This window comes from Polistes fuscatus, unplaced genomic scaffold (genome assembly GCF_010416935.1).
Source record: "Polistes fuscatus isolate 324 unplaced genomic scaffold, CU_Pfus_HIC Scaffold11, whole genome shotgun sequence".
NCBI lineage: Eukaryota > Metazoa > Arthropoda > Insecta > Hymenoptera > Vespidae > Polistes > Polistes fuscatus.
Window position 1 is genome coordinate 4,921,281 of NW_025113009.1, and position 27,893 is coordinate 4,949,173.

The 27,893-nt window shown below is 33.2% G+C and overlaps 1 protein-coding gene across 9 annotated transcripts in view; it reads right to left on the minus strand.

Annotated features, from left to right (window-relative positions):
• The window catches only part of LOC122526455 (tensin-1), a 166,226-nt gene that overhangs the window by 103,878 nt on the left and 34,455 nt on the right, over positions 1-27,893 (minus strand). For all 9 annotated transcript variants that reach the window (XM_043649858.1, XM_043649859.1, XM_043649857.1 and 6 more), the window contains 2 exons: positions 3,779-3,887; positions 3,424-3,461 (listed from right to left, as the gene is read on the minus strand). In XM_043649858.1, coding sequence (XP_043505793.1) covers positions 3,424-3,461; positions 3,779-3,887 — 147 coding nt within the window. The remainder of the gene's footprint in view (positions 1-3,423; positions 3,462-3,778; positions 3,888-27,893) is intronic.

Here is a 27,893-nt window from a genome sequence, read left to right on the forward strand (position 1 = left end):
AGCAGCATGCTCGATCGATCTTAGGACGATGACAGAGAAAGCCGGGCGTGGTCCGGCACTTTAACCCACGATTTCGAGAGCCACCAATTTTTATTATCCCTTTCGCCGATAATTAATTATGTCAAAATCAATCGCACGTGTAATGTAATGCAATTGATCCAACAGATGATAATAATAATAATAATAATAATAATAATAATAAATCACTACCGTATTAATCATTTCTCTATACCTACAATCTCTCATTCGTATATCATTTGAATAATAATATCATGCTTATTGCGTTTAAAAAACGAATCCTCTTTTAATATAATAAGAAGTTCGTATTTTTATATTTTATAAATAAAAGTTTGCAAAAGTTATATCGATTAAATGAATTCCGTCGAGCGTTTGTTTAATTACTCAGAATGAATTACGAGTTTTCTTTTTATTCTCTGGATCACTGAAAGATCTTTATTCCGTTTGAACGATCCTATAAGAAGAGAGAATCGAGTTCCTGGAATAGAGTCCAGAGTATTTGTATTCGGAACACGTTTCGAAAGATATGCGAATTTTGGTAGTCAGCGGAAAAAAAGTGTGCAAGACAAAGAGGGAAATAAAATAATATAAAAGAGAAAGAGAGATAGAGAGAGAAAGCAAGAACGCGTAGGATCACGTAGGACTGGCTAAGATTCATTTGACCTTCGATCTCGTGGAAATCTCGGCTTCTCCATATCGGAGGAACAAATGTCGTTCGTTAACTCGTGTTCCGGGTTTTCCCTTTAAGAGGTTTTCAAGCAATCTCTATCTCTCTCTCTCTCTCGTTGATTACTAGAAAACGATATCAATTTTAAATACGTGCCTTCTACGATTTCTATCTGACAATTGAAAATTATTGAATAAGTTTATATTACTATAGATATAATTCCAAAGAAGGGTAAGAACACGTTTAATCGAACTGACAGAAGAAAATATAAACGTATGTTCGTATTAAAAAGGAGAAAACAAACATTTTAAAAATCGTGCGTGTGTTGAATCCCATTTGTTTAAAACAGAAAAACAAGAGGGAGATATATATATATATATATATATATATGTTGTAACACTTTGGAAAATAACAAAATTACATCCTCTTGTATCTTGTTTGTCGCATGACGACTCTTTCAACTATACCAAGAGCAATGTCTTGAATTTCAAAACGAGGATCGTGATGTACGAGAACAGTATCTCTTCTTTCTCTCTCTCTCTCTTGCTTTTTTATTTTTTTTTCTCGCTACCAACGGTGGTCGTTTCTTTCTATATATATATCTTTCTCTCTCTTACTTTCGTACTTTTTATTGTAATTTTTTTTTATCTCGCGATGGAAGAGAAGCTGCCGATAGCGGTGTACCGATCGTGACCGTGCTCGTAAACGTAATGAGTTCGAGTTGCTAATGATGCCGCGTTGATAATCATAGACTCGTTCTAAGGGTGTGTACGAGGTGTGTTCTGCTTGAGCAATCAATAATCTTTAACACTGAAATCACGACGTCGGTCAATTTGCTTCTGGCCTGATTCAACGACTTGTGTATTCTTTCTCACTATCTTTCTCTCTCTCTCTCTCTCTCTCTAGTTTTATCTTCACTCAGAAGGGCTCCAGGCGAATGAATCGCTTCCATTTATGCTTTACGATCAACTAAAGAAAATCGTGAGCAGCTAGCTTACGATTGTGTAACGCCTCCTTCTAACGCCTTTTTTCTCCTTTTTATTTTCCTCGAGCTTTTATTTATTTTTTTCTTTTTTACTGTTGATCTTCTTTCACAAAATCGATTCGTTCTAATCGGTGGATCGTCTTTGAATAATTCCGCCTTTTATTCATCGGATTCTTAACTATGTTTCTCTTGAAACGGGTTCGAGTGGAAGCAGAATGCCAAGGACGGACGATGTTAGATAATTCTATGGTGTACGAAGAACGTTTGATAAATCTACGAAGAGCACGCGAATAGTTTATGAATTCTATAGGTAAATCTTGACTATAGAAAGAGATAAAGATAGACAGATACACACACACATAGAGAGAGAAAGAGAGAGAGAGAGAATCTTATGAAATCTAAAGAAAATCTTATAGAAGATTAATCCTCCAGGAAGAAAGTGCACGTTTCCGATAGGCGTTGATTAAAATCCAAGTAAGGCGGTATCAGCGTTGGCGTTAAGACGGGAACGAAGGAAGGATAATGCATTTCCTGGAAGTAGACGGAAAGTCATCCTTTCTTTTAAAAGCGGCTTAAACCTTTACCTCCCCTCTTTATCCCCCCCCCATCGTCGAGTACTTTGGCAAGCATCTTCGCGAAGAAAAAAAAACACAGGAAATCTTAGTCCCTCTTTCTCTTTCTTTCTTTTTCGTTCTTTACCAATTTTAAACAAGCCAAGAAGACAACGCGTTCTCTGAATGTCGTTCAGCGTTGATCCCGTAAACACTACAGCAACTTGACATAGGAGTAAAGATACGAAGAAGGTAAGACGAGTGAGTGAGTAAGTAAGTAAGTAAGTAAGTAAGCAAGTGAGTGAGTAAGTGAGTGAGTGAGTGAGTGAGTGAGTTAGTGAGTGAACAAGGCTCGTGCCCTGCCCGGTGACTGAACTCACACCGCATTTTACCGAGCATTCGCACACACACGCACACACACCCACGTTTAACAGTGTTAAAGAAAAGACTACAGAGGTGGGACTAACACTTACAAAACTATGGATCTTACGGATGCTGAACGAACCTAACGTTCTTCGAAGAAACGAGAATCTCATCGGGTACTCGCCATTGCGGGAGAACTCGAATTAAGATGCATCTTCTGTAAGTGCAAGAGTGAGAGAGAAAGATCTACCTACATGTGTATATATATATATATATATGTATGTATGTAGCTGATGACTTCCGTTAAGTTCTTCGCAGAAGAGTAACATTCGTTCGTATCGACGAATACAAAGAGGAAACTCCTTCTCCTCCTCCTCCTCCTCCTTTTCCACCTTTTCTTTTTGTTCTTCTTAAAGTCTCCTCATCGCTTTTCGAAACGATCGAGATACGAGTAGAGCAGTTTGGCGCATGAAAGGATAAGCTGCTTGACTATACACATACACACATATATATACATACATGTACACAGAAAGCGAGATTCGCAACCCTCTAGACTCTTCTTCGTATATCGTATATATAGATATACATGTTATATTCGCTTGAAGAAGAACACTCGAGATCCACTCTATATAGTAAACTAAAGAAAAAGTTGTGCTTTCGAACAAGCCCAAGTAAGAGTCGACATCCGACTCATTGTCAGTTAAAGCTTCGACTGTTTTTTCGAGTTCAATGATAAACGAGACATTTTTTTTCATCGAACGGAAAAGTTGCATCATTTGCTTGTTAATATTTTCATTGATAATATTTTTGGGGTTTTTTTTATTTTGTTGACTACGTACCTTGTCTTCGCAAGTCTTGTGACAGATGTATTTGCATACTGAAAGCAAAGAAATGTATTTTTTATTATTTTTTTTTTTTACTTAAAATTATATATCAGATTTAGAGTAATTTTATATAGATAATGTAAAAGTTTGTTTTTAATTATTATTTATCGTAATGTATTTAGCGAAATAAAAAAAATAAATAAGAAAAGAAAACAATTAATTGATAACGATATTATTTCGAATTTGTTTCATATTCGCGCCGATTTAAAAATATTTTTACCAATGATCGATAAAAAACAAGTACTATCGACTACGATATATCGTTTCTATTTTACCAAGAATCTTACAGGTCTCGACTTTATCGACTCACCTCTGCAACAAGACGCTTGTTTGATCACCGCCTGATGGCACAGATGACATGGTCTGGGCTTGCGCAGTTGTTTCGTTCGAAACACGTGACACTGAGGTTCAAAGTCACTCTGAAACATAAAAGAAAAAAAAGGAAAGAAATAATTAGTACGACAAACTTTTTACATTTCATTTTATATTTGTACGGAAAAAAATTGTGTTAGAGGAAACTTTGAAAAAATGTATAATCTCAATGACTTCTCGGGAAAGTTCTCTTTGCAATTTATTTTCTAAGGCCTCGCTTTTTATTCGCGGTCCGTTTGAATGAGAGAAATATTATAAATGGAACGATTGTACACACCACTCTTGACCCCCTTTTTCGTTTTTATTTTTTTTTTTGTATTTTTAAAAAAGCAAACTTTATATCTTTTAATAAATCTAACTTATCTATGTGGTTAGACTACTCGTTGAAAGATGATAGTTACACGTAGCCTGCAATGAGAAACTGCAAAAGCAATTTGTCATCTTGTTATTATCGTGTTAACTTCACGATAAGAAACAAGAAAGGAATTAGGTATTCTTTCGCATGATGCGAATATAACAGTCAACCTGTTAACAACGAGTTGGAATCGAACGATCAGCAATAGCGGCATCGAGAAAAGGTAGTTCGGAAAGTTATGTGCAAGCAAGGCAAATGCCTGCAGCATATACCATAATCCCATCCCATCCCATGATGCACGGCTTCCAATTATAGTCACGCAAAGCTTCTTCTCTCTTCCATGAGAAGTGAATACCCTATTGCTTTCACCCACATTCAATGGCATACATCAATACCGAATTCCCAGGGAAATAATTTATACACGTGACAACTGTCAATCAAATCTTCTGTTGACCTATTTAACGGATACATCGCAATTCAACGTAAGAATGGTATCAACAAAAAGTATCATGATTCGATCAAATACGTAAATACAAACAAAATTTGATTGTTGTAGAAATTGAGAGAGATATATGCGATTAAAAATTATTATTTTATTTTTATATTATATTGTATTTAAATAATATTTATTTATTCGCGAAGAAAATAAATATATAATTAAGAAGGAAACTTCATTTTGCTATGAATAATATATATATATATATATACATTTAATTATAAAAATATAAAATAATGATAGCATAGAAAACTATTAACCCATTGTCTTCATTTATCTTTGATAAATGTACCAACTCGAGTTACTAATTAAATATCTAAGAGAACGATGCTATCATTAATATATATCTTAATCATAAGCTTTGTCGGAACACTTCCCCTGTAATTACTACGTCACGATCTCCAGAGAGTAACGAGAACGGAAAGAAGGCGAGTTTCAGGTGCGACTATACATCGTGTACAAACATATATATATACACACGTACGAACAAATACATATACGCAATACATATAAAAACACATAGATGCTTTTTAAAATCCCGTCCTCTTTTCGTTGATCAGTAAACCGTAACGTTACATACGAAACGCATTCCGTATTTTCTTTCTCCTTTTTGATCCTTTTTCTTCTCTTCGTATCCCTTTCGTTTCTTCACCAACGTAAATGGCAATAAATCGTTATTACCCTGACGTAGTGGATACGAATAAAAAGAAAAAAAAAGAAAAAAGAAAGACAAAAAAAAATATACGACGACGAACAAAATTATGCAAGAAATTTTGACGTGGGTAGATTTTCGAACACATAAAATTACAATTCGTTGGAAATTATTTCACATTTTAAAAGACCTTGCATTTATCTTGCTAATCCTCTTAACTAATCGACAATATATATATATATATATATATGTATATATGTAGGTATATACGTGGGTACAAGTGACTTTTGACATTAGAACGAATGAATAGTCACCGTTGATCACGGACAACTAATTGATCTCTAATCTTAGATCTCGAATCGTGCAGGACACCCTCTATTTCTCTTCATCAGAACTTTGACTTTTATTTTTTTTTTTTTTTTTTTTTAAGAGCACAAATTATTGCAAGTTTCGTATCGCCTTGACCCGACATGCACCCAACTGTTAGTAATAATTTTTGTTCCTTCTTTATTTCTTTCTTTCTTAAACGTTCGTTCGGTTAATGCGCTATCAAAACGCAATAAACCTACTGCCTTAGGTTTTCCCCCTCTGGGAAATGAAAAATATTGAAAGAGTAAGGTCGAGAATGGCACGATCGTGTGGGGGCAAAACGTTTAAATTGTTTTAACGAAAACACGTACGTATACACGGGTAAAACGTCTTGTAATAATAGTCGTCATAAATCCCGATAGCTATATGAATGTAAATATCCGTATGCACGTTATTGGCTTAGTTGAACAATAACTTCATTTTCCCTTTAGAACAAATCGTTCGATCGATCGATCGATCGATTTTAAACGTGTAATTTGAGAACAATCATGTTAAATAAATGCATTTAAATTGTAATATTAATGACAATAACAAACGACTAATATTAAGTTCACGTTTGTGATTCGAAATTGCACAAGTTTTATCGGATCTTTTTTTTCAAATCAAATTTTACTAAAAACAAATAGTCATTTTCCATGAGTATAACAGAGAGTTGTAATTTAAATTACACGAAAAACATTGTTAAACATTTCTTAGATCAAAACTTTTCTCGTTAAGGAAACTTTAAGACGAGTAACAATACAATTTTACTTTCGCAAATCATTCGTTTGAGAATTCAACGAATTTCGATTTGACGTCGAAGTCGATGATTAAAAATCCGCAAACTGTTTTCGAAAGATGGGTGGTGGGGGTTTTTTTTTTTTAAAACGCGTGGAGTAAATAAAAGAAAAAAAAGCAAAGAAAAAAAAAAAACAAAGGATCGATCAATGTACCGATACTGTAACCGGTCGGAACGATTTAACGTTCCTTTTCGATATAATTTACGACGACGGCCTATCCTCGAAGCTATAACAAAGTCATCCGATCGAATCATCTTAAAGGGATCTCTCGTGAAGATTAATTCGTCGGAGAAACGCGATCGTATCGAGAAAGACCGTAACATCCGACCGCCATAAACACCAAAGAAGAGGTACTTTCGTTATTTGTTTCATTCTTTTTTTAACGCTTAAGATAAGGGAACAATATTTTGCAACCTTTCCTTTCCCCCCCCAAAAGAAACCCTCCCACCCAACTCCCATTCCTGTTTCTTCTTTTTTCATCTTCCTTCGCTCGATTATTCTTACGGTGTTCATTAACAATCAACGCTTAAAATAAAGGAAAAATATCTGTTAACCTGATTTTGTTTCTTCTTTTTCCAGAAGAAACCCTTCCCTTTTCTTTTTTTTGCTCGATTATTCTTACGGTGTTCATTGAACAAGACAACCGCAACCACCATAGGTCATCCTATTATTAATCATAAGATCGGAAGCGATTCAATGCAACCGAGGAACGAGTTCAAAGCTCTCGCAGAGTGATTCGAGTGGAATTAAACGCGTTCAATGTCGGTATATGTTTTGCGTTCTTATGTTAGTAGTCCCTTACCGATTTGTAGTGCGAAGAGGAGAAGAGAAGGGAAGGGAAGGGAAGGAATGGGAACGGGGGTTGGGTGGGGGTGGAAAGGGCTGGTATGCAGAAGAAGAAGAGCCGGAACAGAGACGGCTTTGTCGGGTTCTGTTTGCGCTTTGACTCGGAACACACTTCGACTTGCATTAACCACGAAGATACAAAGAAGACAAGAACTCAGCGTAGTTTGCTCATACCACTTCATCCTCTTTCTATCTTTCTCTTCTTCTACCTAACTTCTTTCTCTTCTTCTTGCTCTCTCTCTTTCTCTTTTCTTTTTTTTTTATCATTCTATCTTTCTCATTTTACTTTATGCATTCTATGTACGATTTGACGTACACACTAGTCTTTTACTCGAGCTACTACTCACTTACTTCCTATATATATATATGCATACATATCCCTTTTCCTAGCGGGAAAAACGTTTTATCATCTACTTGAATTTCGCTATTAGTTTATACGATATTAGAAGAAACGTTGAGAAGATAGAGAATATTTATTTTTATAAATTTTTTCCTTTCTTTTTAGTGGGATTATATTACGAATAAACGATTAGAGATTAGAAAAGTAACTGTTTTTCTTATGGTTCTTATGGTTTGGGAAATGTAAGGTTGGGGATATGCATATATGTTTTTTTTTCTCTAGGAACATATATAGTAATTAAACCACGGGGAAATATGATAAGGTGTGTCACTGGGGACATGTAATACAGGACATTGGGTTTGAATGTACCCTGGTTATTATACCAAAAAATGTAATTATTTATATTTAAAAATTTTATTTCTCTAGGATACTTTAATAAACTTTTTATTACCATCGTATTATTTCTAAGAGTCTAGAAAACGTCGGTTATATTTAACGTGTGTGTGTTTCTGTGTGTATTTTTATTTTATTTATTCCGGATAGTTAAATAAATTATATTTTACCCTAGGGATACGTTTATATATATCCTCTGAAAATAATTATAGAAATAGAATATCGTATGTTTCATTTTCTATTAATTATCGACAATTATTAATTTCCTGATAAAATATCTTATTTTCGTATATTGTTTGCCGTATTCTCCCCTTATTCCCTCTCCCCGTTCCAACAAGTTTTACCCGATCGATATTTTCCCGTTTTTTCTTTCCTCACAACTCGATAAGAAGTATCATTAGTCGAGAAAGTAATGTAACTAAAAACCTATAGGAGAATTTAAAATCGATATTTTATATATCAGAGATAAATTGATTTTCCTAAGAGAAAACGATTATTCGTCAAGGGTGGTCCGTCGAGCGTTTATGAGTTCTATGGGAAAGAAAAAGAGAGAAAAAGAGAGTAAGAGAAAGAGAGTAAGAGAAAGAGAGAGAGAGAGAGAAATAGAAGTGAAAAACTTACACAGTAAAAGAGGTTAATGCTTTTAACGACAACATCTCTCATTCGCATGGTAGACCGTGCATAGCAAGGCCGTTGTATCGTTGTTCGAATACGAATATACCACTTTGGTAGCCTCGGGATAAGCAGCTTCGTTCCGCGAATGCATCTTCGCGATCGTGTTAACCTTCCTTGAAACGGTGCGTGTAATAGAGGAAGAAGAAGAAGAAGAAGAAGGCGTGGTAACATGAGAGAGAAAGAGAAAGAAAGAGCGACAGAAAAGGGGTGGGGGAGAAGGGGAAGGGGGAAAGATGAAAAATAATTCACACAGTTACGTAACATGCAACAATTTAAACTTAACTCAAATACACATACGAATATGATTTTATTCGCATGATTTTATACGATAATCCTATTATGGTTATTTCTTGTCTCTTGTTTTTTATTCTAATTTTATCCACGATTATAAACGTATCTCGCAATGTGTTTCAAGATTACGTTAAAAAAAAAGAGAAAAATCTAGAAAATTTGTAATACGAATTAATATAATTATCTGAAATTTTTCTTCTCAGCAGGAAGATACGACCGCGATGATGATGATGATGATGATGATGATGATGATAGAAATAAATCGTTCGACGAGGACAAGCGAAATTTCAACCGGTTGCCAGCTTCTCGATATTTTTGTTTCTTTTTCTTTTTCCTTTTAGTTCACAGCTCGTTATTCGCGTAATTGACGAAATTGTAGTAATCGTCGCTAATATATTTCCTCCTTTTTATCTTACCCTTTTTTCTTACTCTCGTTAGTATAAATATTCAAGAGAAAGAGAGAGAGAGAGAAAAAACAGATCGTTTCGTGTCACTGAAAAAGGGTTAACGATATTTTCACCTTGATGAACGTTACCTCGTATGTACCTACTTCGTAGAAGTCAGGGTTACAAATAAGAAAAAGACAGAGATAGATAAAAAACAAAGAGCGAGAGAAAAAGAGAGTGAGAGAGAGAGAGAGAGAGAAGAGAGAAGTGTTACTGACGACACCCAATTCGTTCGTGCACGAAATTCGTCGTGAATCACGATAGGAGTTCAGAATACGTGCTCGCGATGTCCAAGAGGTGGTTGATTCCAAAATGGAAATTTATTCGACTCGTTTTACATGTAACACACACATATATATGTATATATATAATATATACAATCATACATGCATACATACATAGAATGATACGTGTTTGGTTAACAGCACAATGTTCATATCATGATTGTACGTGAATCTTCTGGAATTTTTGTTTCTTGCCACGTGCGAATGCGTACAACCACTATTACGTGATTTTTTTCTTATCCCATATACCTACATAATATAATTTATTTTGTCCTTTTTCCGTTATATTGTATTTTTTTGTTTTTTGTTTCTCTCATATTCGGCTTACGAAAAGGAAAAGAGTTAGCAGGAAGAGAGAAGGGATTACCAATCAGAGAGGATTTAACCGTCTTTTCGGTCGTCTTCCTCTCACTCTCTCTCTCTCTCTCTCTCTCAATCTCTTCTTTGCTTTTTTTTTTCTTCTTACACGAAGCAAGCAAACACCGCGCCCGGAATGCCAATGGCCGGGCGGCAACTCCGACTTTGTGAGTTATAGTTTGCTTCGAGGCAAAACGTCGAGCATGCATATACAATCTATACACGCGTACGAGAGGAGTTAGGTACAGGGTGACTCGAAAATTTAAAAAAAAAAAATAAAGAAAAAATATATTTCCTTTTCTTTCAACTTAAAAAAAACGTGAATACAAAAATAGTTATCTCATAATTGATGATACTTCATATTTGTGATATAAACGAGTAATCATAAGTAGATATGTATATATATATATATAAATCACGAACGATCGACACGTTTTAAAAATTGCATTTCATTGAATCAAATGAGATTTTCTTGGATTTATCGATTAATCAATCGTCTATGGGATAATCGTGTCTGAAGGATGATCGATTGGAAATTTATTATCGTTTGGTATACGGTTAAGAGGATTAATTTATAATATTCTATATTTCTAATTTATAATATTCGAGATTTAATAAATCTTTGTTTATTCGTAGAAATATTTTTAAATGAATTATTTTGTTTTGTTTTGTTTTGTTTTGTTTTCTTTTCTTTTTTATAGTATATTATAAGATATCTACGGTTAATTTTGAAACTCTCTGTACGTTATCTGGTAAGAAAGAAAAGAAATAAAGATGCGCCACGGTACAAAGAGTGCAACGTTTGCAGTTCATGTAAATATTAACTCCCACTATGGGACGTACTGACATTGCCATATTTCTCGATGTATTACCTATTGTGTGGAAAATCTGTTACTCTTAACTACCCACACGATAATTACAATTCCATAGAATTGTTTCTCGTATTTTAACTCGGGGTAGATCGATTTTTAATTCCTTTCCCTAGAATTACAATGTATCGTTGAAACAATTTATCATTATTATTATTATTATTATTATTATGCGCGTTTTCTTTAATAAGAGATGTTCGATTTTATAATATATTTTCGAGGATGAATGCATTATTAAAATTATCATTATTATTATAAATACATTTTTTCTCTCTCTCTCTCATTTGAATTTATCAGTTCTCATTATCAGTTCGAGTAATGTGGAAAAAAATATAAAAAAAACAAAAAAAAACGAATTGTATCATTTAACGAGTAGATTCCCCCCCTTATCTCCCTATTCCCTTTTCGCCCATTTTCTCATTTTTCATCCCTTCTTATCTTCTCACTCTCTCTTCCACTCATTCACCGTATTTTCCTTTCTCCTTTTTATCACCTTCTTCTCTTTCTTCTTGCTTTTTCTTTTTGAATCTTTCATCAACCCTTTCACCCTTATTCCAATTCGCGCAACGTTGAATAAAAAAAATACTCGCGTAATCGAATCGCTTTTTCTTCGAGATTGCCTGGGTCAGAACTCGATCGGTCAATGTCAGTAGCTTGTGTACGATGTGGTAACTTGTTCGAGATGGTTGAAGCCCTTGCCCCTCCCCCCTCCCACCCCACCATCGTTCACTCGTATTCTCGTAGGATTTTCTTTTCGCGATTTGCGCTAGGTGCGTTTCTGTGATCACCATTTGTCACGCGACGGCAATCCTTTCCTTGGTTGCTTGCTTGCTTCCTGGCCACGCTCTTTTATCTCGAGCTTAGGTACGCCCACTTGAAGTCGTCTCGAAATTCTTCCATCCGTGTTAGCTCACACTCGAGACAGCCGGCTTTTATACCTCGAGATCTACCCTATTTTTCATAAGGAATGCTACGTTGATAAAAAGAGAAAGAGAGAGAAAAACAAAATTTGATCAAACTCGAATGAAAACAATTTTTCGTTTATTTTACTACTACGCTTATCGATTAGCATATTTAACCCGTGATATTTCTTTAAATAAATACAAAAGTATATATACCGATGATATTTTATTATCGACAAAGATCGTAGAATAAAACTAACAATACGAACGATTAATATACCTTATATTTGTATTTTTTGTTATTTAAGTTATTCTTTCTGGACGAACGAAAATATAAAAGACATTTTTTAACGATAAATAAAACGTATTAGTATTGTTTTATTTTCTATTAAATGCCGGATATTGCTCCAGATTCTTGCTCAACGATTCGAGGATTACCTAACGATGACGAACGACCTAGGATTATCTTCTTCAACATCCGTTCGATTCTGATTTCGCGTAAAAGAAAAATAAAAAAGAAAAAGAAAAAACGACGCGTAAGTTTATTCCGTTGTTCGTCCTTGGTTATTGATGTTGCTTAATGCTACAACAACCTGAATAAACGATGCTTTTACCGATCGTATGCACTTACGTTGTTCCTAATAAAATACCAATATGACACATGCTATATACATTGCATTAAGTATGCGTTTCACGAAAAAGAAAAAGGAAAAAAAAAAAACCATGGAGAAGTGAAGAAACAAAAATGAAAATAAATGGAACGCTGTACTAGATTAAATGTGTATGTGTATATATACTCTACGCGTGGCCATGTTTTCTAAATTAGAAATATGACGATGCGATTCACAAAGTGGACGAGCGTGTGTTAGTGTAAGTGTAGAAAACTTGTATTCACATGTGGCTGGAAAGTAGAGTACATAAAATATTTCCGGATAGAGTCAGGGTCACACCTAAACTAACTGTATCTATGTTGTTCATATTCGTCTACGCCATGATCCTCTTGATGATGACTTAATTACGTTAGAACGATCAAAGAACCACTCCACCATTATTCAACCCGATTTTATTTAAGAAAAACTCCTCTCTATACAATTTTATATCTATTTTTATCAAAATATTCTCATTCATTCGATCGGTGCGTTTCAAATGTTCAAATATTTATGTAGTTTACGTGATCTAATAATTTAACACGCAATACCGATTATTCATTTAAACTACTGACGATTTTTAATTGATCGTTAATGATTTTTGTTTTATTATAAATATACTGACTATTTATTTAAAATAAAGACAAAACAAAATATGTATATATATATATATATATAAAATTATCGATATTCAATAAATAATAACTTTTCAACGATTGATATAAATTACGATGATAATAAAGCAAGCAAATAAAGAAAAAAAATAAAGCAGAAGAAGAAGCAACAGTATCTTTTCACCTTTAATTTTTTTTTTATTACTTCCCGTATCCTCTCTGTTAAAAAAAAAGAAAAAAAACGTAACATAGAGGAAAAGCTGAAATCGATATCCGTGTCATTATTTAAGCACTATGTGTACTCGATTTTTCAACAGAATAAAAGAGAGAAGAAAAAGAGAGAAAGAAGGAATGAAGGAATGGGTAAGAAAAAAGAAAAGGAGAAGAAAACAGAAATTGGACGCTTTTCATTCCATAATGTCTGCAGTAGCTGGAGGCAATCTTTCCCGAGCGATTTCCGGTAGGCAACGGTAACGAATGGAATCAGCTTTTCTATACGCGTATAAAGCAACGAGCAACAAACCTTACCAACCACACCATGTTAAATTGGATTGATTTCTTCTACTACGAATTTTTTTTCTTGCCCTACAACTACTCCAAGATCGATATAAAAATCCTTTTCCTAGGTAGAACGTGCGCAAATTTACCATCAGATAAGAGAACCGAATTTTCCAAACTTTTTCTTTTGTTTTTTGTACGATTAAAGGTAGTTCTCTTCTCTTTTTCTTTCTTCCTACGTTGTATTCTGTTGTAGCGTAAAAACACCGTTAAATCTTGTTTTTTCTGTTTTAATTTTTTTTTAAAACACACGCGTATATAAAAAGGAATAAACTTAAAGTATATATAATTGCTATGTATATGTACATATACATGTACATACTCGAAGTAATATTTAACACTATCATTAATAAAATTTCTTTTAAACATTGCTGTTATTTGGTTATTTTCCAAATAAATATCGTATATAAAATTGCATTTTAAAAAATGAATGATCTCAAACAAAAAAATAAGTATATACTTTCCACAATTAAAAACGTGCTCCTTCAAATGATAAAAGTTATATTTTTTTGTCGACCTCTTTTTTTATTTCTTGTTTTTCATTTTTTTTATTTTCGAGAAGTTCTAAATACGAGAAAAATGTTAGTTAAATGCAAGATTAGTTGATACACTCTATGTACGTATATATGCTAACATATCCCATACAATATATATATATATATATATATATGTTACTTGCTCGCTTTATTCTTTCTTCGTTTCGTAACAGTGGCACTTGTGAAGCCCTTTAAAAAGTAGTAGAGCCCTACTCGAAGGGATACGTTCGTTTCTTTGCAGACGAACAACGAGAAAAGAAGAAACGTTTTCCTATTCCGTTCTCGTATCTCGCGACAACTACTACTACTATTACTGCTACTACTACTACAACTACTATTCTACTTTTACGAAAAGGAAGCCCACGAGCGTTCCACTTTCACAGTTTTCATGTGAGATCTTCCTCGAGTTCTTGGCAAACTCACTTGGCGAATCCAAAACAGCTGTTTCCGTCTAAACTTTTTCTTCGTATATTAAAAGGACTAAAGAATTCAAATAGGGAAAATCCTGCTAAACTTTAACTACTTTTCTCATATTCTTATTCCACCCATTTTAGGTTTATCGATCCTTTTTTCCCTTCTTCGATCTATCCGTCTGACTCCTATTCGATTATATCTATTCTTAAAATAGAATAACATCCAACCTTTGAATGTCCTACTTTGTCATTTTAACCTATTACACGTTTTTTAAGATTCATTTTCTTTTATCTTTTCTTAAAAATGTTTTTTTTTTCTATAATAATATATATAATTGTAGGATTCGTGAAAAAATTGGACTGACTGGAACGGGGGGACTCGAACCCGGATCTTCCGCTTTCCGAGCGACTGCTCTTAACCATTGAGCTATCCATGGCCCACCGTCCAATCTCCTCACGAACGCCTATTTAAATTTGGCTTGGAGGTGCTCGCATCCCACATAATTAAAAAAAGAAAAACCACGTACACGTAGAAAATCGTATAAAATAATATTTCATAAAGAAAAATATAAAATATGTCAACTTGATAATAAAAATATTATATCAAGAAAAAAAAAATACAAGAGAGAGAGAGAGAGAGAAACCGGCAGAGAAGGGCAAACCTTACGTACGGTTAATTTACGTAATTCGAGGACTAAGTGGCTTGTTGTTCCAACCGGCCAACGTCGACTATTGTATAATGCATGGGACGTACGTCACTGAACATACTTACATACACGTGTGTTACAACGACCAAGAGTGTGCGTGCCAACGCATTCAACGTGAAACAGAATGAACGAGGTGAAAAACGTAAAATGAAAAAAAAAAAACATTAAGAGACAATAAAAAAAATATATTTTTAGATAGAAACGTCTTCTTTATACCAATTCTCTTTCTCTCTTTTTCTTTCTTTCCCACCTCCTCCCCCTCCTCTCTCTCTCTCTCTCTCGTGTTGCCCCGAAGTATAATTATCGTTGATCGTCAAGCTGCGCGATAATTGGAACGCTCTGGGAAGAAGACTAATTGTATAAGAATGTGTGTGTGCCTCTTGTACATTTATTCTCTTCCTATATACATATAAACGTATATATTTGAATCTGTGTGTATATACACATAGATACTAGCAACCTCCTCGTCCTTGTTTATCTATCTTTTTTTTATTTTTTTTTATTTTTTAATGGAAACGTTCGAGCAAGCTTTATACATCTAAACTAACGTATTATACACCAAGTTCTTCGTAAATCGGTGAGGCTCTTTTTTTTTATACTTTGTTTGTTGTTGCTCCAATTCCGTTCGTTATGTAACAGTAAAAGCATCATCGTCATAATTGTGTCGTCATCGTCATCGTTGGAAAGGAACATGAAAAAAGTTCTCTTATCTCTCTTTCAACTTTCTCTCTCTCTCTCTCTCTCTCTGTTTTTTATTTCTCCTCTCTTTTTCTTTGCTCGTTTGCTATAACGAAATATGTCTATACGTATGTGTGTGTGTTTGTAATGTTAGTATATAGAATGTATGTATGTATGTATGTATGTATGTATGTATGTATCTCTTAGACCTCGTTAAACTTTATACGCTTGGTAGTTTATTATAAAAAAAAATAAAAAAAATAAAAAAAGAAGAGAGAAGTGTCACGTCAATAAATTATCATTATTTTAAAACTTATTTTTTTTCTTTTTTTTTTCTCCTCGCGCAAAGATCAGAAATTTAATTATTTTTTATAGAAATATTATAATTTTACTAGAGTAATCATTTAAAGAAAAATAAATAATATATAACAACAATTGATTTTCTCTAAACGTAAGATTGATTGTAACAAAAGGAAAACTAAGACTTCCGGGAAATGCGAGATAGGTCGACGCAAACAAAATCGATATACATGAAGTTACGAGAAGTTGAACTCGCTCGTGTCCAATGGTCGTTTAAAAGGAGAGAAACGATGAAATAAAATGAGAAGTATGGTTTAACGCGAGCTCAGCACGATGACGATAACGATGATGTTTGCGTTATGCAGTCTGACCGTGCGAAACTTAGGCGACGTAATCGTCAATGGTATAATGGAAGGCTTTTACAAAAGTGTTAGTGGGTATAATAGATCGTATACATGCCACAAGAGAATAATCTACGATAAGGCTTTTCATGTAACGCTTTTATACGATAATAGGAAGTCGAGTGCATTAATTGAACGGTTTTTTTTTCTCTATAAATGTTTATATAATACTTAGGAACAACCAAATAGTCATTTTTGCATTCCCAACTGTTACACCCATTTTATCGCATTTTTTTGTTTGCGATTACCATTCATTTTCATTACGTATTACGTTCTTTTTCTTATTTTTTAGTTGTTTTTTTTTTTCATTGCCAGTAAATATTTGTCATACGCGAAATTTATTTCAATTTATTCGCGTGTATATGCGACAAATAATATTTTTATTCCTTTTTTTGTTTTTCCTTTTACAGATATGAAATTTATAACCATTTTTTTAGAGCATATTTTTTCTTTCTCTTTTTTTTATGACTCTCGCATAAACAAGATATATGTATTTGTTTTTATATTTTAATTATTTTTCTAGTAGTTAAATAACATTACTAAGGTTGTATCAGGTAGGTATCGAATAACGTATAAAAACGTGTAAAAATACCTGCACATATTTGATATACGATCGCTAAAGATTTATATCAATTTACATATACACTTGTTTTTCTATTAAACAACTCCTCGTATTTATATACTTTATTTACTTTTATATTTATTATTATTAAAAAAAAAACGTTGCTACAGATATATTCGATATAAATTTAAAATATATATATATATTTATTTATATATGATGGTACGTAAAAATGAATATTACTTTTTTTTGTTTTTTTAAATCGATTTACATACATCTTCATCACCTTCTTTTACCAAACTGATCGAATATGCTCCGTCGTCTGCTCGAAACGTTCTACTTAGGAAGCTCATTAACGTTAATTAACGAATCGATTTTTCTTAGATAAGAAACTCTGCATGTAAACACGATTTTATTCAAGTAAAGAATCGACAACGGTAACGGAACCAACATGTGTAAGTACGTGTTGTTAAATATACATATATACATACATATATATATAAGCATATACATATACATTTACAAATATATATATATACATGTATGTTAACCTTTCTTACACGAGAACGTGGAACTCTCGAGAGCTATAAATCGATCACGGAAGGCACGAATTTACGAGACACGTGTTTCATCCACGAATACAATTTCAAAGATGACCCTTTACCAAGTAGAAGATGAAGATGAAGTCTTCTTCGTGTTCTCAACATCTTTTTATACTTGCCGTTAGAAAATGACGATCACTTTTAAGATAGAGAAAGATACAGACGTTACTATGCAAATTCGTTTGTCCTTGTTCATGGTCTAAAACAGTCTAACTGCAATATTTACGTTACGGCAATTAGCAGTTAAAGCGTAACAACTCGTCCAGAGAGAGAAAGAGAGAGAGAGAGAGAAACTCGAAAGAAAACTTATTATACTTGGGGATGAAGTCGTCACGTGTTCGTTACACGTATTAAAAGTTAATGAAAACTAACGAAACGTGGTATGTAGTTAAAATGGGGGAAAGAAAAAAAAAAGAAAAAGATAAAGAAAAAGAATGAGAAATTTGAATAACGAAGAAATATTAGACGCGTAGGTGTGAGTTTAAATATACGACGAGTGGTATTCCATGTTAATAAATTATAATGATTATGTTTGAAACTTGGAATAATAATCGGGCACACCCGCGTGTGTAATCTTTTAGTAAGTTAACGAAAGTTAACGTTACAGCTTACGTTACTGACAATAAACGTTAAACTTTCGAACGATTAGACGTGCTTCTTCTTCTTATAATTAACTAACGTAATATTAGATATCCATCTTGAATTTTAGATTTTCTTTTAGACGCGAAGAAGTGTCGAGTACATTACCCTTACTTTTATTTTTCTTCGTCAAGCATGTAACACGATTTGACACGATTACATTTCTCTTTGTACATTCTGGTTACTTCTACTTTTTTATCGGTGTCTTCGTTTTGTAATACGTATGCCAATGTGTGCACCTTCATTTCACTCTATTCGTGTATTTAAGTAGATTCGATACGCCAAAGCGCGGCTAACGCGAAAGAAAATGCGCCGAAGAAGTTGTAGAAGTTGAAGAAAAAAGAAGAAAATAGAAAAGTAAGAGATGTGCGCCACGATTTCACCGAGATTAATATTATATATTCTTATAAATATGAATGTATATATAAACGATTAATTAATTACTATTTTTGTAATACTAAATTTAAAAATTTATCTAGAACAACTACAACAACAACAACAACAATAAAAATGTATAAATAAAATCAAAGGATTTTTCAAATCTACGATCTATCCACGTATTACTAACAAAAACATTCCTTCGATGGCATTGATAGTGATTGAGAAAGCGAATGATATAATGTTTAACGTGTAGGATATTAATTATCGATTGTAAGTAGAGCAAATATTTCTTCATTTCCTGCAATGGCATTTGTAATTTTACAGACAAAAAGAAAAATTAGAATAAGAAATGCATGCATTAAACCAATCACTTGAGCAAATCTACGATTTATCTACGTAAAGAATGTATGTGAAACTAATTTTAGGATTCCTTTCAACGATCTATCCCTATATTATTAACATAAACTTTATCGAACCATTGGATACTTCTATACATTAACTCGTTAAATGCCAGACTAATTTTACATGACTCGTTGCCACTGGCAACGTATAAGTTAAAATGTGTAATCATGTGCAACATCATTTATCTTATTGAAGAATGGGTCACCGATGAGACCCCTGCATTGCGCCCCAATGCATTTCTTTGTATTAGTTCAATTAACCAAATGAATTACCCTCGTGTTGCGCGACCTCGTGTGTTATATGTCACAGAAATTTCAACAAAACTGCAACATTCTAGAACGTTTAAACGCCGAAAATTAATTTCAAATCAGTTTAGTAATATCATACGTATAGTATTTATATAAATTTATGATACTGAAAGATAATATAGTATAGAATTTATAATCAGGATTATGAAAATATTTTCTATTTTGAGAAACTTTGAAATTAATCATAAAATATTTGTAAATTTATTTAAAAACAAAAAATAAAGAAATATATCTATATATATATATAATATTATACAATATAACCAAAATTAATAAATTAAAAAATCTATAATGTATTTACATTTTATTAGCAAAGAAACGTTATTCGTCGTCACGTCAATGGCATCGATTTAGAATGCGAAAGAGAGAGGAATAAAGATAAAAAGAAAGAGAGAGAGAGAGAGAGAAAGGGGGGGGAGAAAGAAACTTCTTCTAAGGATCATGAAAGAAACGGGAAAAGAATTTCTCATCGCGATTCTACGACTCATCGAACGGGGTTTGTACTCCGATCGAACTATACGTCTAGTTTCATTGAGAAATCGATGCACGTTTAAACGTACGGTATACGTGCCTACTCAGATAGCCACGTGGCTTGCAAGACAGGACATACCGATCGTGCAGAGCAGACGATGATCATAGTAAAAGAAAAAGAAAACCAAATAGAGTTCGTCTAAACATTTTTATCGATTCGACCCAACCTATACTCAACTATAACTCGAATCATTCAATACACTTAAGAATTCGAAAAATAGTTAGAAACCTTGTATTTTGTAAGAGAACGTTTTACGACACCTTGTATATTGCGTAACATTTAGTAGTATCTATACTCTCATCCAATCCTACACAATCTCAGTGTCCTATATATTTTATATCACATTTTTCTATCATTTATTTTACACCCTCGTATTTATTATATATATATATATACATGTGTATTTTATTTATTTTTTCATCGATACGAATTAATTGTATTAATTCTCTGTAACTCTTCCTTTCTCTCTCGAATTATTTTTATCTGCGTTTGTTTACCAGGTGTGTTTAAATAGAAAATTATATATTATAAAGTAGTAAATTATTTAAACTAATTAATGAATGATAAAATATATAAAAGAAATGTATGATTAATCGCGAATGGTTAGTGAGAGCAGTGATTAGAAATGATATTATTACTTCACATATTAGATTGCTCGGTATTAAACGTTGACGTATAAATCTTGACTTATGAAACGTTGACCGAGTAGCTTGGTAAACGGAAAACAAGAACGCTTTGTGACTTAGAATGCAATCCTTCTCACTTCTTAGAATCCTAGTTCGTCTGGAAATAAGGAATGGAATCTATCATAGCGAGTACGAATTATTTATCGCTTTTCTACTTCATGTAATAACTTAAGTTCTTTTCACGTTCGTCGTTTCTAGGAATACTTCGGAAGAATATGTTCTTTGTTTATAATAAATTATTCGTATTAAAAATAATCAAAGTTTATCGATACACGAGTGTTTTGAAATAAAAAATAAAACATTGATTTGTAATTAAAATAATTCAATTAAAATGAAATAATCTCGTATAAAAATAATATAATATTGCACGTTACATATATTCCTATTAAATCAGTTTCAATATTAATTGAAATAAAACAAATAGTAATAAATAAATCAATAATTAAAATAAGTTTATTTAATTTTTTCATATTTATTCATTCATGAGATGTAAAATTAAAAGAATATATATCCCAATAGAAAATATATATTTTCAAATATAACGACTAATTATTTTTCTAATAAAAAATGCAATCCTAATCGCGAGTTTTATTAATACATTATTAAACGAGGATACGCGTATACACGTGGAATAAAATTAAAAAGACGTCCTTGTTACTAAATATAATCTATGAGTTCACACACACACACATAATCGACGTATAACGTTAATTGGTATGAATTAAAAGTGGGTCGAGATTCTAAACGACACGCGGTCACGAAATTATCTACGATTAAAAGGGTCCGAACAAAAAGGTTCAAGGGCCTATCCCTTGATCGTTCTTGAGTAGATTATTCTTTGGCCTGGACCACACGTAGTGTGGCTCTTAAATCGAGAGATGTCGATCACGGTTCGATCGAAGGAAAACAACCGATCTAATTACATCACCGTTATAATTTTACTATCATCTTATTAAACGATCGCGGTTAATAAATAAGTATACCTAATTGTAAAAGAAAAAAGAAAATAAAAAGAAAAATAAAAAAGAAGTATAATTTCCAAAATAAAAATAAAAATAAAAATGAAAAGAAAAGAAACCAAGTTACAAAACGAAGAAAAGAACAAATTTGATTGGAAATGAAATAATTGGAAAATGTGTAAAAGAAAGAGCAATAATAAGAAATGAACCAAACAAATAAATAGAGAAAAAGGAAAGAAACCCAGTTAGAAACCAAGAAGAAAAGAAGAAAAGATATACGTATATTATTCTTTTCACGCTCGGGTGCCAATTTTCAACTAGATGTCACATCCGACGTGAATCGAAAGTCTTCGTTCGAGCAAACAGAAGCAGTATCGAATGTAATTTCGATGTCGTCATCATTCATTGGCCTCTTCTCTTCAAAATGGACATGAATTCGAGGCCATTGCGTTTCCATTGCAAATCGAAAGCTACCGATTTATATATATATAGAGAGAGAGAGAGAAAGAGAGAGAGAGAAAAAAAGAGGTACATAAATGCAGCAGCATGCATAGTCAGGTTTCACGTACACACAAAATAGACACAAAAGCCCTGAGAACGAACGAACGAACGAATGCGAACAACGAAGTGTTCTTCTTCCTGTTTGCCTTTTGTTTTCTTTCTCTTTCCTTCTCACGCTCATTTTCTCTCTCCCTCCCTCCCACCCTCCCACCAACCCAACAACCCTCTCTCTGGCTTTTTCTTTTTTCTCTTTCCCTATTTCGGATCAGCGAAATTTTCGAGCGCAACGCACCAATGACGCTACTGTGGTGTTGGTATTTTTTGTCGGTCGGTAGTAACAGCAACCATTAGAATGATTGCACGACCAAATAAAACTAGAAAAGAGAGGACTCATGCGTAGTTGTTGTTATTGTTGTTGTTCGCACAGGGGAATGATGGCAATGGGAAAAGGGAAAATAATAAAAACAAAAACAAAATAGAAATAGAAAAAGAAAAATCACGAAAAATACAACAAGATGATAAAAAAGAAAATTCTTGGCGTTAGCTAGTATCGTCGTAAATTTTCTAGTTTCATTTCACTTGCGCGCGCGCGAGCGCCCGCCCCACCCCCCCCCAACCCCCACTGTTTCCTTTTTCCTCGTTCTAAATACGAATGTTTTTCTACTTTTCGTCGAAAGAAATATACTTTTTCTTTTTTTCTTGATGTTTTACGACTATGTTTTATATTATTAAGTAGAATCTTGGAATAAAACGAAAAAGTAATATTACATCTTTTTTCCTCTTTTACTTCAAGTTGCATTAATTAAATATATATCGAAGTGGAAGAAGAAGAAGAAGAAGAATTCGCGTGTCGTAAAAGAAATAAAAGCGATTTCGTGTCTTGCAACGTGTCCACCACGAATGTTGCGTATCATCGATTAAACTTAAAACCACAAGGTTGAAATAATTGCAACGAGGAAAGTGGATATAAGAAAATATCTTATGCTAAGTATTGAAGTTAAAATACAATTTATGCGTGTACATACATATTCGCTTACATACACATCGCGTTTATTCCAAGTCACGTACAACTTTGATTTTACTTTAAACATCCTAGAAAAATGTTTGTTTTTTTCCTTTTTTTTTTCCTATATATATTACATGTTTGTTTCTCTTTTTTTTTTTTTTTTTAATAAAAATAAATCTTTCTTAAACATCGATGTACGCGTTTTTAGAAAATTCGCGATTCGACGACGCTTTTTATGGTAGAAAAATGTTCAACGACGTCAAATTTCCATCCGTTTGACACGTTTTATCGTGGTAAATTCTGAAACTCGCGTAACACTAGACGCAAGAATTATCTCTACAACGACGAGATTCTCTTCTTAGTTACCTAAAGTAATACACGCATATATATTTAGACTAACCCAAGAACTTGACAGGACATCGATCCTTCGACGATGACATTTTCTCAGACGACAAACCTTAACAAGGACACGCCTAGTTATATTATACACGTCGATTTAATTCTATTACGTTCGAATTCCGATCCTGTCTTTAATGTCATTTTATAAATATTCAAATAAATTTATAATTAAAGATACGTTTTTAAAAAGTAATAGGATATTAATGGGGGGAGGGAAGGGGGAATGATTCTCCTTTCTGAAATCAAATATTAATGAATGAAAAAATAATGATTAATGTATGAGTGATCAATTAATCAAAAATGTTTGGAAGAACGTAATTTATGATTAAAAACAAATACAATTTTTCTTACATGAACATTTTATATTTGCAAAAAAAGAAAAAAAAGAAAGAAGGAGAATAAAACAATGAAATATTTATAAGTTATTTATGATACGTTGATGTAAAATAATATAATCATTCTCCGGAAGCATCTCTCGTTAATTCGGTATACCTATATAAAGGATTGAAATACTCTTGGAAAGGAATTTGAATACTTTTATTTGTTCCATCGGGGGATCGAACGTAACGAGTAAAAGAGGATAACGATGTTTTCCACGATGCCGGAAGAATCTTTGCTCCCTTTTGTTAATGCGAGCCACTATACCATGCGAAGGAACAGAGAAAGAGAAAAAGAAAAACAAAAAAAAAACCCTTTAAATTGATTTCTCTCCTCCTACGTTAACATTCTCAGCAAAGTATTTGACATTATCTTGCTTAGTGTTTCGTGCGTACGCCCGCATCCTTAAGTAACGACACGAATGCTTGAAAGTCGAGTTAATGGAACGGTCCAGACCTGTTCTACATAATTTCTAGAGAGGGAGAGAGAAAGAGAGAGGTTGAAAAGAATTACGGCTCAATTAAAATCGATGGGAAAAGAAAGGAAACATTGTCGTTGATATTTTTTTCATCGAGAAACTCGCACTCGCACGCGAGTTTGTGTGTGTCGTGTGTTCGTGTTAGTTGACTATTCGCTAGATTTCTATGAAATTATCTCGTGTATAATTAAAATCAAAGATTCTAAACTGTCAATAAGCTTTATTCTACTCGAACGTACACATTAATACGTACGTAATCGTTCTATAAAAAAAAAAAAAAAAAGAAAGAAAAGAATAATTATTACCAATGGCGCAGGGATTTATTAATTCCAACGTTATACGACGCAGAAAACTAATTAACATTCGAATTGCACGTTTTAATGGAATACTAAAGACCACACCGTTGAACAGTTTTATTTAGATTGGAAAAAGAAAGAAAAAAGAGAAAGAAAAAAAAGAAAAAGAATTCGATCGAAAGCAAAGGCCTTCGGCGATATATCCGGTATGGTAATTTTACTTTAATCACCTACGAAATTAACTCTTTAACGATTCACAACGATATATATATATATAATAATCCATCTTCATAGATGCTCTATAGCAAATGTTTCTTTATTTTGTATTTTATGTTAACGAGAGCAATTTATATTCCGATTGACCTATTTTTCTTTCCCTATTTTTTTTTTTTTCGGTCACTTTTATTCATCCATACGTTTAAATCCATTCTCGAAGTTGCTGACTGTTTGGTCAACAGAGTAATTTTAACTCGAATAGATCGTTTTTTGAGATATTTGTGACTTCTCGAGACTAGGATGCACCGGTACGTTGGCCAACTCACCCACGGATAAGTGTGTGTATATAATCTATATATATATGTGTATACATGTTTCTTTACTCTTGTTAGTATAACACGAGCCAAGAGGAGGTCGCGAACTAGTGAATCATTGATCTCCGTATATAACCGTACAAACAAAAGTGCAAGAAAACTCGTCCCAAACTAGTTCCACTCTGATGTCATTTAAATTTATTTATTTGTCCTCTTTTATGTTCGAAATGTTATCACACAGATACACATACTTATAAACGAGCACGTGCATATAAACAGACTCATTCTTACGTCAGCACGTTGACCACGTCGTTGACTTTGATCTATTAAATGATACAAAAATGAAAAAGGTCAATACGTTAACATAATATTTGAATAAGTATCGTTAAAATTGCATACGCGATATATTCGTGAAAAACGCTTTCTCCATTGACATCGAATAACTCGTCACGTATTCGTGAATCATATCTCACTGAATGTCTGTCTTTCTGTGGTCTCGTATATAATCGTGGGCAATTGTCATAACACATTACGATATTTTTAGCACGGGCACGATCATTCCTTACGTTGTAAAAATACATTCGACGATAGGGAAAATCATGCATCGAAATAATAATGCATATGCATGCGGACGTTTTCTGTCATTGTTTTTTCCTTCTATATTTTTTTTTTCTTTTTTCTTTGTTTTTCCATTACAGTTTCGTAAACAATAAACGCGTGCGAATAGAACGATTGAATTAATCGACTATGATAAATAATTTCAAACGACTTCATTTTCTCGTGTCGCGCTAATAATCAACTACAATGACACAACACACTTCCTTTTTTGGTATAAGCTCGAACTTCTGCACGTTATTACTAGAGAGAGATGGAGAAGGTTCAGCGAATTGAACGTATTAAGTCAATTAAGGGCACGAAATCGAAACAGCGTGCGAGCGTAGGTTATCTCGTTGAAATCGACTGGAACGCAGGAACTGTCATTAATTAATTACGAAGTCAACGAGCTCGCGAGCACGCGAACACGAATACGAGTTATTATCTTTCTCGAAGTGTGTATCACCGATACCGATATCGATTCATTTATTTACGATCGATAGATCCTCATCGAAGAAACAATACAAGATTCCGACACGAATCACGCGTGTGTGCGTGTGTGCGTGCGTAGGTAGAAAGATACGTGTATATATACGAATAATTATACACATACACACACACAAGTATACAATTTATATCCTTATCCTCCGATTCTATCTAAATCGCACACAATAGAACAACGATTACGACGTAATATAGATATATGACGTGATTCTCATCTCAGAATTTATTTTCAATAATTTTCAACTCTACAAATGAGTTCCCACGGGAAAAATTCTCAATGCATTTTATTTTTTTCTTTTTCATTCCTTCATAGTTTTGTTCCTATCCGTTTTGTATTTTAATTCTTCGATAACCTCGAAATAATCGTGACTTTCGTCATCGCTACGAAAAGAAATAGAAATAGGAAAAAAAAATATCTACGCGTCGAGTTTAAGTTCGCATCGTTGTTTGTGTTGTTATATCTTTTTTTTTTCTTCTAAATAGACAGGAAATATAGAAAAATTACATGACTCATTTCTTAAATGGCACGATGAAAACCTTTACGAAGAGTTTTGATAAGAACAACGAGAATATTCGTTTCTTTTTTTTTCTCTTTTTCTTTTTTTTTTTTATGAAAACGCATGTGGCATGATTCTCCTCGAGGGAACTCGGTTCTTTTTTAATTCTTCTTTCTCTTCCTTTTTTTAAACGTCGAGAAGAGTCGGAGGGACAAAAAAGAAAAAAAGAAGAAGGGAAAGGGGTGCAACACTTGTTCGTTTCCAACCATAACTTTGCTTGGTTGTTCGTTCATTCGTTCATTCGTTCGTCGTCGTCATCGTTGCGAGCGACGAAACTTTACTGCCGTAAAATGTATTTTTATCTATACGGTATCCATGAGTTTTTCCATTCAAGTTTACGTATACATACATATATAGATGTATGTGTATGCACCGATGGGGAAAAAGTTAAACAAGTCGTCGGGGTCTTTTCTACCAACACCTGAAAGATTTGTCACTCACGGTTCCTATGGATGCATTAACCCGACTCTAATTAACATCACTAACCAAAGCAAATCCTTTTCGTTAAATGACTTGCCTGATACATACAACACACACGTATATATATATGTATGTATGTATTTATATGGTACATTGTAGCATGCTACGAGAAAGTTACGCGTCACGCAATGACGATCGTTTTAATATCTCCATAAGCAAAGGTATATCATTTTTTATAAGTACTTCACCTTTTCTCCTATGAATTATTTCGAAATTATTATAAAAGAAGAAGAAGAAGAAGAAGATAAAAAGGAAAAGAAAACAAGTCTCTTCGATAAAATTATTTTTCGAGAAAATCGATCAACTCGACGTGTTTATCTCTTAATCCTCTCACTCTCACTCTCTCTCTTT